The 13,908-nt window shown below is 41.9% G+C and overlaps 1 protein-coding gene across 1 annotated transcript in view; it reads left to right on the forward strand.

The window, feature by feature from the left end:
- Positions 1–13,908, forward strand: part of FAM135B (family with sequence similarity 135 member B) — a 230,378-nt gene that overhangs the window by 191,397 nt on the left and 25,073 nt on the right. The window contains exons 7-9 of the mRNA XM_077808827.1: positions 5,307–5,460; positions 8,562–8,611; positions 11,663–11,818. Coding sequence (XP_077664953.1) covers positions 5,307–5,460; positions 8,562–8,611; positions 11,663–11,818 — 360 coding nt within the window. The remainder of the gene's footprint in view (positions 1–5,306; positions 5,461–8,561; positions 8,612–11,662; positions 11,819–13,908) is intronic.

Below are 13,908 nucleotides of genomic sequence, written 5' to 3' on the forward strand. Positions count from 1 at the left end.
AATCCTACCCAATTCATGTCAGTGGCGAAGATCCCATTGGTTTCAATAGAGTCACCCTGCATGCAGCTATTTGACCAAGTCATACAAACCAGTTTTGAATCTCTGTGAATTTGTGAACACCAAAGAACTCAGATATTATCCCCGTTTTGCAGATTGGGGATTGAGTCACAAATGCTCAGGTTCTGGAAGGAGTCAGATGTCACAGTGATGAACCAATATAAGAGTCTGCGTTGACAGACTGTGGTAAAATTGTACCAAAGCCACAATACTTGTGAAATATTTGTTAATTGTTTTTTGCCTAGTATTTGTCCAGGTCTATTTATGTCAGTAAACTGAGGAACAGAAAGATTAAATGACTTTCCTATTAAATACATTGGGTAAACAGAGGGGCTGGACTGACCTTTCTGGATAATGAAATTCTCTCCTTAGCCACTGAACATCTAGGAAATAGGAAGATTCCTCCACTTGCTCCTAATCCAGCACATCTCATTTCTAACCTGGGGAGCACATCACGCATGGCCAATATTATACAGGATTTCAGACAAGATGATTTTATGGTCCCTTCTGGCCTTAAAATCTAGTGCTGACAGTTCCGAGTCCAAATCCATTTAATTTTTGGCCTTGCCTGAGGATGCTAATTAGCACCGGTTCTGGTAGTGGGTTTTGGTGATGTGCACATCCAATCCACTGGTAATTTGACTGACAGTCAGCATCTCATTCCATATAGCCCACCAAACAGCCATTAAAAAGTAACAACATTTGGTAACTAATAGGATGGGCTGGATTCATTCCTCCAGAATAAATTTATCTCCCCCAAATAGCATAGAAAATTAAGAGATAATTAAAAAATAACAATTGCAGAGTCTGAATTTTCTCTCATCTCTCCCAAAACGTCTTTTCCCCATTTGCTTCCCATCTACCTTTCCCTTTTATTTGGTCTGAAATCAACAAGATGGAATTCAATAAAGACAAGTGCAAAGTACCATGCTTTGGAAGATAAAATCAAGTACACAACTACAACATGGGGAATAACTGGGTAGGCAGTAGTATTGCTGAAAAGGATCAGGGGTTATAGTGGAGCAAAAATCGAATATGAGGCAATAATGTGATTCGGTTGCAAAAAAAGCTACAATTATTCTGGGTGTATTAACAGGAGTGTTGTATGTAAGACCCGGACGGTCATTGTCCCTTTCCATTGCATACTGCTGAGCCCTCAGCTGGAGTATTTTGTCCAGTTCTGGGCACCACATTTTGGAAAAGATGTGAACAAATTGGAGAGTCCAGAGGAGAACAACAAAAATGATAAAGGATTTAGAAAACCTGACCTCTGTGGAAAGGTTAAACAATTGGGCTTGTTTAGTCTTGGGAAAAGAAGACTGAGCGGGGACTTGGTAAGTCTTCAAATATGTTAAAGGCTGCTTTAAAGGGGTCTGTGATCAATTGTTCTTCATGTCCACTTAAGGTAGCACAAGAAATAATGGGAAGATTTAAGTTAGATATTAGAAAAACTTTCTAACTGTAAGTATAGTTCAGCATTGGAATAGGTTTCCAAGGGAGATTGGAATTACAAGGGAGATTGGGAAATCCCTGACACTGGAGGTTTTGTAGGAACAGGTTAGACAAAGAACTGTCAGAGACCGTCTAAGTTTACTTGGTCCTGCCTCAGCACAGGGGGCTGGACATGATGACCTCTCATGGTCTCTTTCAGCCCTACATTTCCACGATTCTAAAAGGGCTGAGACTGCAACTTGTGATAGCTTTGAAAACAGAAGTCAATACAGGTTCATTTGGAACAGGTACAGTAAAAGCTTCTTGTGCCTACATAACAAGGGGATTAAAACAACTAGTAAAGCAAAGCAATTAATTGAAAGGTTGAGAGGTTCTTTTTCCAAGAGACTAAGGTATAATTTTATATTGGACGTATTTATAATTCTAGAGCAGCCATTACACTTTGAGCAAATGGGGACATACAGATAGGAATAAAGTTCTTAGGTCTGTTCATAGTAGAGATGGTGAGCCACTGAGTTGCAAAAAGTTCTTTCAGAATCAATTCCATAGGTTATAATCCAAATAGGCAGTTCATATGCAGAGTTTGTATAAATTCTTCCATGAGAAATACCAGGGTAATCCAGACTTGGAGCTGGAGACTTTAGTCTTGTGACTCAAGTTTCCCCTGAACAAGCTTAAGTAGATTTGAGATACAGGATTGGGGCCCTAGAGTTCATTTATAGATCTCTGGCAGGCCGCATTAACCTCTTGACAGTAGTTAATGCAGCAGGCATTAATTGGATAAAGAAAGGTAATAAACATTATGGCTTAGAAGTCAATTCTGTTTCCTGTGTATACATAGGTAATTAGTTGCATTGATCAGCATAAGGCAATTAACCATTTCAGCAGTTCATAGACAGTTTACTACAAACTTCAAAGAGAAATGTAGGCAATGATATTATTACACCCAAGTTTCATCTAAATGTTAATATTCCCTTTTGGTCTCTGGATCAATAGAATATAGTAACATTGTTAACCTCTGACAAGATATAGGTAAACATGGACAAATACTGTCACTATCTTCTTCTACTTCGCTACCAATACTAGTCTACATTTCAAAGCACTAGTCTATCTAACATGGCTTTGTTAGCTATTTATAAGGAATGGCCCTAACTACAATTTATATACTTTTCTAATATGTTTTTAAAGGTTAAATTTGTGTCATTTAGCCTGCTAATTGCTTAATCCTTTCTGGTTTGGTATCACACTAGGTCTCCTGGCTCTTGCTCTGGACTGTCACCGACCTCTAGATTCTGCCCAATATATTGTGCAGAAAGCAACATTTTTATAAATAGCATCTCCTCCCCCATTGTTCGCACTACATCGGTCTTGCAAGAACCATTCTCACAAAACCTGTGCTTAGCTAAGGTGCATTAACTGATCTCTGACACAGGGCCTCCAACCATTCATATGAAATCAGTTTGAAAAATAGGTTAGGATTTTAAAAGAAAACAACATCTGAGAACTATGCAAACATGAATGTAATTAAAACAGAGTTAATTGATAAAGATTTTCGCTGCATTTAACTCACACATTTGTGATCCCACCTGATGTTTCATTTTCCTGTTCTTATGATTTTTGTATTATCACGAAGTTTTACGTCAAGAGAGGCTGCAAACAGACCCATTAAAACGTCGTCTTATTGTGCAACTAAGATCTAATATATCACAAATATAGAATGAGTAATTACAATGCACCACAAATAGATACTTCTGTTATTTAATATAGTATTTATTTGTCACAATGGTTTTGCCTAAATAACATGCCAAAATAATTTTTGACTCTAAAAAGTTGAGCAAGCCACTTCCACTTTTTTATCCTCCTCCAGCACCTTTTCTCTATTCATTCCCCCTTTCCACCTCCTCAAGGTCCCCAGATTCTGTGTTGTGAATGTGGAGTGCTCAGATTTTCCAAACCTTCAGGATTTAAAGCTAATATTTAAAACACAACTCAGCGACACCCCGGAGGGTGTCTAATGGAGACTAAAATTTGCCAACAAGAAATACAAGTGTTGGGCAAGAGCCCTGGCCCTGACTGACTCCACATGGGCAAGCCCCTATGCTCATATTAAGCCACACTGAAATCAGTGGGGGTCTGTGCAAGTGCAGTTATCCACCTGCCAGGGGACAGTTGGAGGGCTGGGATCCATATCATGGCTGCCCCTGTGTGGGTGCACTGAGGAGAAGAGGTTGCAAAAAGACCATTTTTCCGCTCCATGCCCTTGTAATTCACTGCTTGGTGTATGTTACGCATTCTCCTTTGTGTCTGATCCCCACTGGGTGTGAGTCTGTTGCAGCCCCCAGCTACAGGGCCTGTCCCTTTAGCTCAAGCTGTGGAGACTTATGGGTGTAGCTTCGGAGGTCCTAGGTTCAGTCCGTGGTGTGTCAGCTAAGCGAGAAGCCCCATGTTAGTGTCTTCCCACCCATCAAGACAAACTTCTTCCCTGTGTCCATTACAAAATCCCACCTAACTCCTGGGAAAATACACCACCAAATTCATGCTCTTGCAGGCCACGTGTGGGAAGATAAGTCCGGAGATACCGTCCCCTGTTCTAAGCACAGAGAACTGCTGTCCTTTCCCAGATACTGCTAGGCAGTGCCTGTGAGGAAATGTTGACTGCTCAGTGGTGTCCCCTGCATGCTGCAGTCAGCAGGGAATATAGCAAGTGGATAGTAAGCTGCACAGTGCGGAAGTTCAGTGTGTGACATGTGCAAACAGAGCCAGGATCGGCATGCTTCTTGACATCTGAATCCCTCACTGTGTCGGTATCAAGCGCTGGAGTTGAAAAGGTACCTCTGGGCCATTCTACTTACCCATATTCAGTGCAGGAGAATTATGATGTGGTGTGTAGTTCAGCCACTTTACTGTAGGAGGAAGGCCCAGCTGCACTGTGCAAATCAGTGTCTGAACTTCGCTAGTGTTCAAGAAAGTTTGGGTACAGGGGTTTGGTCCTTCTGTCTCTGTCCTTCTAACTTAAAGGGACAATGCTGATCTGAATAATGGGCACCTGCTCCTGAATTCCCTCTTTAAAGTGTTTCTCTCATGGGGTTCTGGGTAAAAAACCCACACAAACAACAGGGGAAAGTTCTTCAGTCCTCAATTCTGCAATCAAATCCAGAGGTAACGGCAGGATCAGGGCTTAGTTCACCACACAGGGCGAACAGTGAAACTGACTATCTATAAAGTGCTGTCAAATGCACAAAGTAAACAAACTGAAAAAATCAGGGAAACATTTTTATCTTCTTTCTTTCATTTCTAGTAATCTTAGGCTGTGCTCATAACAATTGCAGGCAGGAAATTTGTAGTCAGGTTCTGATTTTAAATGGAGGGTATCCCTTTGACTTTGTTACAATATCGCAAATGCCTGCTCAAGCTCTACTACGTACATCTATAGGTAGGTGTAAAATGCTATTCCTTTTTCACAAAAGGTTTTGGAGACTTCTGGGTTTAAACATACTTTCTTCTGTCCGATTGCATCCTCATGTGACAGACCCACACTCAGGCTTCCTGCTTCTGATGTAGAAAAGGAGCTAATGCCTGAGGAAAGGACCAGTTGGAATCATGCTCTGAGCATCTTCTTTTGTGGCACGAAGTGTGTGGTTCTTTGTAAACTGACGACAAGTGGAAGTAAAGATTGAAATGTGATTTAAAGGATGCAAGATTATGGGGCATCTCACACTCACCTTTTTAAAACCTCCAGCACAAAAGAAGAGCATAAATTTTAATTTGCATTTATTTTCTTCTGTTTCCTTATCCAGGGTAGCTTTTATGTCCCTTCTGAAAACTGCATGCAGCATGCATACAAATGGCATAAGGACCTGTGTCTGCTGCTCTTGAATGCGTACAGAGGGCTTCATGTGTACTACACAGTCATAATGAAAGAGATTCCAGATTTGCCACAACTGAAGTTAGGTAAGAGAACAGACATTTTACATCTCTTAGTGTTGACTGGTCTCATTTTAAACATACCTTGTAGTAACTAAGTTTTCCAGTTGGTTGTAGGATTTTAGGGTTTTTTTTTTCCCTGATTTTATTTTTGGTTTTTATTTTAGGGTAATCATGAGCCAGGGCTGATGTAAATCAACATCGCTTTACTGCAATCAGTTTATACTAGCTGAAGATCGCATTAGTGTTTAGAAGGAATAAGTTATTATAAGTATCCAAAAATAGTTTCCTTGAATGATATCTGGAATTGGTTGCCTTTCAAAGCCTTGAGCTCCCTATCAGGCGTTGGAGAACTTTAGGAACCAACAGCCCGATGAGCAAATATTTTTCAAATTAAGGGGGGGAAACTCAATTTAGGGTAAATTGTATTAGAACATAGTCTCCAATTTCTGCTTTAGAATGTATTGCTTTTTACCACAGACGCCTTGATAATAACATAATTACCACATGCTCTTTAAAGCGTATTCTGCTTTTCTCCCTAATTCAGCAGTTTAATAGATTCTCCCCCTGAAGCAGAAGCCACTATGGCTTTGTAGACCTTATAAGGCACTAGTAAGGATACTGGGTCCAAACCTTCAAGGCCTAGCACTGTTGTAGGGTTGCAGGCCTGCATTCATGAATTTGTGCTCTCTCATGCTTGCAGTGGTACCGAGAAGTTAATTAGAAATGAAGAACTCCGCAAGCCAGCCTCTGTTTTCCAACCTGTTTCTTTGGATATAGGAAGTATGGCTGGCACTTTCATGTGTATATATTTTGAAAAGGTATTAGCAGGCAATATTAGGATTGCAGAGCTGATGGGGGAGACATGCCCCATTCCATTGACCAATGGCTTAAAAAAAAGAGAGAGAGAATGTCTTCCATATCGATTTTATAGGTACTATCGGAGCAGTCAGCTATAAAGCATTGTGCTGCACGTCCCACACTGGGGCTGGTTCCACCTCCCTGTCCTGCTGCATTCACTGTTGTGGGACGCATGTTCCCCTCCCTCAAATAACCTGCATCCAATTAAAAAATCTGGTTTATTTCATTCACACAGTGAGAAAACATCCTTAAAAACAGATCTGGTACCTAAAAGTTATTATAACCTGTCAATTACAGCATGACAACAAAACACAGGTGTCATGCATTTTGGTTATTGGTCACATGTAGAGGTTATTTGTATCACACGTTGGCAGGTTTGGAAGTTGAAAGGTGCAAGGTGGTATTGCTTCTTGTGTGTTTCATCTATCACACATATAAAAAAAACCAAAACACATACAGGTTACATTTCTGCGTCCCATGGGCCAGATTTTCAGACAGTTTATGATGCATAAATACGCATTTCATTTGCACACACTCTTGCTATACATGCAGATTCAGTATATGCAAATATAACTGTTTAGCCACTTATGAATGAAATCCTCCATTCTCATTTACAAGTCTAAAATATCTGATTGTAGATTCAGGACTTGGGGCCTGATCAAAAGCCTGTTACAGTCATTGAGAGTCTTTTCATTGACTTCAGTGGGCGTTGATTAGGCCCATGGTCTATACATACAAAATGTAATGATCCAGTTTCCATGTTAAGGGTATATACTACAGGGACTATACCAGCTACATTGCCTTAGCTATGCCAGCACAGCGCCCTAGTGTAGACACAGCCTCCACTGAAGGAAGGGGTTTTTCCATTGGCGTAGGATCAACACCTCTCCAGCTGACGGTAGCTATGTCAACAGAAGTGTTCTTCCATTGATTTGTCTGTGTCTACACTGGGAGTTAGGTCAGCATAGCAGCATTGGTTAAGGGGTAGATTTTTCACTCCCCAGACCAGCTTAGCTATGTCAGCCTACATTTTAGATCTGGAGCAAGCCTGAGAAACCAAGAGTGCAAATGCATGAGTCCGGACTGAAGCATGAACCAGAACATTAAAAGATGAGATGTGGATATGTGTGTTCATGCCCCCAGTGTTTCGCCTATGAATAGGCAAAATTGTAGTTAGACACCCTGGTGTCAATTTGTCCCTTCATGGTTACTCTGCACATTTAAATAGGAGGTGTTTTTGTATAGTCTTCCCTTGTGGCCATGTGCTCTATACTTGTTATTATTAGTGATCGCTCCTCCCTGCAAATTCCGCAAGCCAAACTTCCTGAGGTTTTGTTTCAGATCTCCCGTTTTTATGAAGTTTTGCAGAATGTCTCTATGATCCACACTTGGTGGGGCATAACTGCATCATGGGATTTCCCTGGGGCCGACTAACTTGACGGTTGCAAGCTATAAAAGCTAGGTCTACACTAAGGCCCAAAAGCAAACATTTTGGTTGGGACCACTGAGCATAGCTGCAGAAAAGGAAACGAATGCACATGTTCCAAATATAAGATTTATTACTGACACTGTGGCAGGGCCCAATAGGTACCAAGGGCTTTCCGAACACAGAGGAAGGTACAGTCCCTGCCCCAAAGAGCTGACAGATTTCAGACCCAGAGCTGCATAAAGACTTACAAGCCTGGCTTGCCTCATTGCTCAGATATTGGGGAAGAAAGAAAGTATAGGGCAATTGGCTGAAGCATTTGCTGCCCTGGAAGGCTTTTGCCAGGGCACTTAGCAGCTTGCATTTTGTTACTGTGTTACCTTGCATTATAAAGTAAGTAAAGGGCATAATCCTGCAAGGTGCTGGGTGCCTCTGGTGGAGTGCTGAGCACTGCCAATAATCTGACCGCAGTGGAAGTTTGGGGTGCTCCAGCACTAGCCCTAACACAGCTGCTTGCTGGAAAAGGGGTCGGGCATTTTGTAGGTGCCTGCTCCCTTTCTGGATCAAGCTGCTGCTTACACCACTGGGAGTCCCATATAGGAAGAGCCAAATCCTGCACACTGATTTGAGGCAAGTGTCCCATTGAACTTCACCGCGGGTAGGTGCTGGAGTAAAGTGAGCAGGATTTGACCATTAAGGAAAGAGAGGGGCTTTTGAGCAGAGATCTTGGGTGTAGAGCCAAGGAGACTCTTGCCCGTGGAGGGTGGAGCATAGAGGGTTGAATGAATTAATGTGTCACTTCTGCTTTTCTCAAACGTGGTTTTTCTTTTTGTGCCCCCAGCGGAGCTAGCTGTGGAAGATACGCTATCTCAACTTTGTACAGAGCTGCAGGTATTGTCTTTAGCAGAATGAATACGTTCACACAGTTTCCAAACTCACTGAGCCAACTCACTTGGGGAAAGCAAGTTCAGTGTCAGCAACCAGTCAAACAAACGTTTCTTGCACTATGACTGCAAATGCATCTGGGGCCTCCTTCATTGCCATCAAATCACTGGCTGGACTGTTTTAAAAAGGGCTGACACCTTCATCCCTAGGAACAGCCCCAGAGATCAGCTTAGTTAAATGGACTGAGCATGGGGCTGGTTGCTACCATCTCCTGGGTTATAATATATGCTACTGCTGATTGAGTGCAAGGTATATAGGACCAAATGGTCAAACATGGGTGCCTAAAGTTAAACAGGCGTATAAACAGGGAAGCAGTGAGTTGGTGTAAGGAGGTGATTTTACCTCTCTGATTACAGCATTGGTGAGACCAATACTAGACTGCTGACGCAGTTCTGGTGTCCACGTTTTGGAAAGAATGTTGAAAAACGAGAGACGGTGCAGGAAAGAGCCACAAACATTATTCAAGAGCTGGAAAAAAAATGCCTTCTAGTGAGAGACATAACGCTCAATCTGTTTAGTTTCTCAACAAGAAGATTGAGGCCTGACTTTGATTACAGTGTATAAATTCCTTCCTGGGGAGAAAATGCTGGGTGCTAAAGGTCTCTTTAATGTTGTGGAGAAAGGCCTAACCGGAAGCAATGGGTGGAAGCCAAAACTGGACAAATTCCAATTTGCAGCGAGGCATACTATTTTATTTTTTTACTGTGAGAGTGATTAACCTTTGGAACAAACTATCAAGGGAAGTAGTAAATTATCCATCTGTTGATGTCAGGTCAAGACCAGATGTATTTTTGGAAGCTGTGCTTTAGCCAAACACAAGTTATTGGGCTCAAGGAAGGAGTAACTGAGTGAGATGTAATGGTCTGTGATGTGAGGCTAACCCTCCTGGTTTCAGAGGAAAGTTTTAAAATATGATCCAAGTGCACCCTGAAGGTTCATAAACGAGAAGCCAATAAAAGAACCCCAAAATTTATTGTTATTTTAAAAAATCTTCTGATTTTTAAGGCAATGGTATGATTTCGGCAATGACTCCTGATTTTGTTAATGTTGGGCAATAATACGGTGGATTCCAGACTTTCCTGGGCTCCTCTGGAAGTCCCAAATGAATGAATGAATATTGCAGAATTCAGATGAATTGTGGGGGACTTGGAATTCAAGGGTCCTTCTCAGCCCTACTCATGGGCTGAATCCTGAGAAGTGCTGAGTACCTAAAACAAAGTGGAATGGCTACCTCTCAGGATTTCTCTGACACTTCTCATTTTGTGTGACCCACTGTTATTATACAGCAAGAACATCACAATTAGAGCTTGACACTGACCTTTCCAGTTATCTCAAGCCTGCTGAAAAGGTTAAGAGTCAATGAGCTGAAAAAATAACCATCATGCTATTTAATAACCCTGGGTGTTAATGCAGCTTCTCCTTTGAAGCTTGCTCTCCAGTCCTTCATTTACAATTTATGTAATAACTTAGTTGCTAATGTTTAAAATTAAAAGTAAACAGCATTGCTGACAGGGCAAGTTATTTCTTCTTCTAAGCAAGGGGGACCAGTTGTACAAAATAAGGCCCTGATCTTGCAAAGAGCACCAGGCAGGCAGACGCCTCCACCCCATAGGCCCCTTTGATTTCCCTATTTGAATTGGTACAGGAGGTTGCCCACACTGCACAGATTGCAGAATCAGGAATACAGCAGTGAGGGCAGTGTAAGGACAATCAGGATACCCACAGTTACACACACATACGTATGAACACAAGGATTACTTTTAATCGTGATTTAGATTTCAGTGCTCCTAGCCTTGGGAGTTTGCCTGCGTAAGGACTGGGTAAAAATCAAGCAGGAACTCAGGATTCATTGTGGCGCTATGGTGAAAAGGGACTGTAGCTGGCAAAGAGACCTTTTGTTGGCTTGTTTTGTTTAGTTTTGTTAAGGGATAACATGTGTTATTATTATTATTGTTGTTATTAATTTGTATTCCCTAGGGCCCCATTGTAGTAGGGCTGTACTAACGCATTTACCGTAAAACGTAATTACTGTCTGTGGCTTCTACTGCTACTATATGCTATAGAGGTTGGGGTGCAGAAATACCAGTAGAATTATAAAAGAGAACTCTATAGCCTTGTATCTGTTTCTCACTCTTGTTCAAGCGTAGCAGAGAAAGGAGAAAATACACTGAAGAACATGAGAATGGCCATGTTGGCTAAGGCCAAGGCCCATCTCGCTCAGTATCCTGTTTCTGACTGTGTCAGTGCCCGATGCTTCTGGCAGCTGGAGATTTAGGGACACCTCGAGAATGGGGCTCCATCTCTGACCATCGTGGCTAATAGCCAGTGATGGATCTATCCTCCATCAACTTATCTAATTCTTTTTTTAGCCCAGTTATACTTTTGGCTTGCACAACATCCCCCGGCAATGAGTTCCACAGGTTGACTGTTCATTGTGTGAAGAAGTACTTTCTTTTGTTTGTTTTTAACAGCTGCCTATGAATTTCGTTAGGTGACCCCTATTTGTTTTGTTGTGTGAAGGAATTTTGGAATGTTTTTTTCCTACTGTACTGGGAATTAGACTTAATAAAAAAAGTCACCAAGCTAGTGTGTGAAAGAAATGTTGCTCTAATCAAAAGGCATCACCACGTCTACAGAAGAGGGAGCATCATTTCGTATTCCAGAGTAAGCAGCACCATCTAGTGGATATTTTGGAACCAGCAACCAATTGGCTGCATTCATTTACTTTTTACCTGCAATGAAAAATATTGGCTAAGGCTGTGCTCACTCCCCACTCTTCCCTTATGTCTCCATCTTAATTTGTGCTAAAATACATGTGCTAAAATAATTCTGTAGTAACTGCCTGATCTGGGATAAAATAATTGATAGGAAAACAGCACCAGCCCAGTTCTGATTCAAGGATCATTCTTTTTTTTTTTTTTTTTTTTAAGGGGACTTAATTTAATGTCCTAATTAATTCCATTGATCTAACCTCCAAACATCTTTCACCCCCTCCAGATGTTGAACAATCCAGAGAAGATAGCAGAGCAGATAAGCAAGGATGTAGCATGGCTTTGCTCCCACCTTTTGGCACTGTGGACCCAGTTCCTGGAGACAGTGACACTCCATCCAGAAGTCACAGCCTATCTTACTCAGGAGCATCACACACTAAGGGTAATGCTAAGCAATTCATTCAGCAATGGCGATACCGACCTGATAGGAAGAGATCAAAGATGCATCCAGAGAGTGCCTTAATTAGAGTCACTGTGTGAAATTAACCCCCACACAGAGAACCAGTCCAAAGCCTACCTACCACTTAAGTGATGCCTAAGTCATTGTGTTGGCTCACTGCACACGTGGGAATTTTATGCCTATCAAATAGCAGTTCTGAAATAATTCCTTCAACTATAAAATCCTAGCTCTTAGTTAAACAAATAGGAGCAAGTGGTGACCTTGTAACCTGTCTTGTCCTCACCTTGCAGTGGTAGCCAGGTTTTCCAGCTGGATACCATTATGCTAAGAGGAAGGCATGTTGGAGCCTGGAATGCATGGCTCTGAGAGATATAGGAAGATCTCCACAATCTGCAAGAGATGATGAAACAGGGAAACTAGGGTCTGCTTTTATAATTTTGTTTCAACAACCTCATAGACTCTTGGTACAAACTGCATTCCTTGGTGGTGCCTGTTAATAATAATCATTAATAAGTTGTTGTTACAATAGCACCAGAACTTCTCAGACACGTACAAAAGAAAGGTCCTTTCTTTGAGCAGTTTGCAAACTGAATTAGCTCCATATTTTAGCCCCAATACTATAAGTTCTGCCTGGGAAGATCCATGTCTCTTAGGGTATGTCTTCACTACCCGCTGGATCGGCGGGCAGCAATCGGTCCAGCGGGAATCGATTTATCGCGTCTAGTTTAGACACGATAAATCGACCCCCGAGTGCTCTCCTGTCGACTCCGGTACTCCACCGCCGCAAGAGGCGCAGGCAGAGTTGACGGGGGAGTGGCAGCAGTCGACTCACCGCAGGGAAGACACCACGGTAAGTCGATCTACGTACGTCGACTTCAGCTACATTATTTGTGTAGCGGAAGTTGCTTAACTTTGATGGATCCCACTCCCCGCCAGTGTAGACCAGAGCTTAGACTTCAGCAGGGCTCTGTGTGAGCACAGAGGTCCTCCATTTACCTTGCTGGGTCAGGGTCTTGGTGTGGATTTGAATTTGAGGCCTTAGTGACATGGATTACAAACAGGCTACTGTCCTATACAAGAGCTGCATTTCAGGACTGTACCTCTGACCATCCTTTGCTGCCTTATCAGTGTCCTGGCTTTTGGGTAGATCCTGGATATTGTGGGCCTGAAATTTGGAAAACCCTTAGCCACAATGGAAAAGAAGACCTGGCCTTTATAGAACACTAGTACTATACAGAAAAATGAGTACATTTTAAATATCAAAATACCAAATTAGTCCGTTGTGGTAAAGGTTTGATTTCCCATGGCACCTGGATTGTCACAAAACATGTAAATTCCTCTGAAAAAACAGAGCCATCACAGGGTCAAATAATTGAAAAATCTATCCTTCGTAGCTCCCTTAACACAGCTGCCACTGGAAATATAGTTCTGTTCCTTTTGTTGTCTCATTATACATAAGCAGCCAGTACTTTCCTGCTCCTTAGTATCACACACACATTCTCATAGACATGCACGCGCGCACAGATGAGCATTTGGCTGCTGCCTATCTGATTATGCTGAATGCACTAAAGCCCCACGTAAGCATGTGCTTAACTTTAACATTGACGTCAGTGGGATGACTTGCCTGCTTAGGGAAGCACGTGCTGAAATGCAGTGCTTCAGATCAGGACTTTCTTTATTATCTAAGGTTTCAGAGTAGCAGCCGTATTAGTCTGTATTCGCAAAAAGAAAAGGAGTACTTGTGGCACCTTAGAGACTAACCAATTTATTTGAGCATAAGCTTTCGTGAGCTTATGCTCAAATAAATTGGTTAGTCTCTAAGGTGCCACAAGTACTCCTTTTCTTTTTATTATCTAACTCCTTCAGAGGGAAATGTATAGGAAGCAGAAGGTACCTTCAGCATAGCACCTACGCTAAAAAAGCAGCGTCGTCTAATGCCTAGAGCAGGGAACTGGGGTTCTTTGGCATGTTACTTGACCTGTACGTGCTCAGTTTTCTTTAAAATGTGGGCGGTCTTGCTTACCTAGCTACATGAAGCAGTTTGAGAGCCTCAGACATAAGGTATTATTATT

This window comes from Eretmochelys imbricata, chromosome 2 (genome assembly GCF_965152235.1).
Source record: "Eretmochelys imbricata isolate rEreImb1 chromosome 2, rEreImb1.hap1, whole genome shotgun sequence".
NCBI lineage: Eukaryota > Metazoa > Chordata > Testudines > Cheloniidae > Eretmochelys > Eretmochelys imbricata.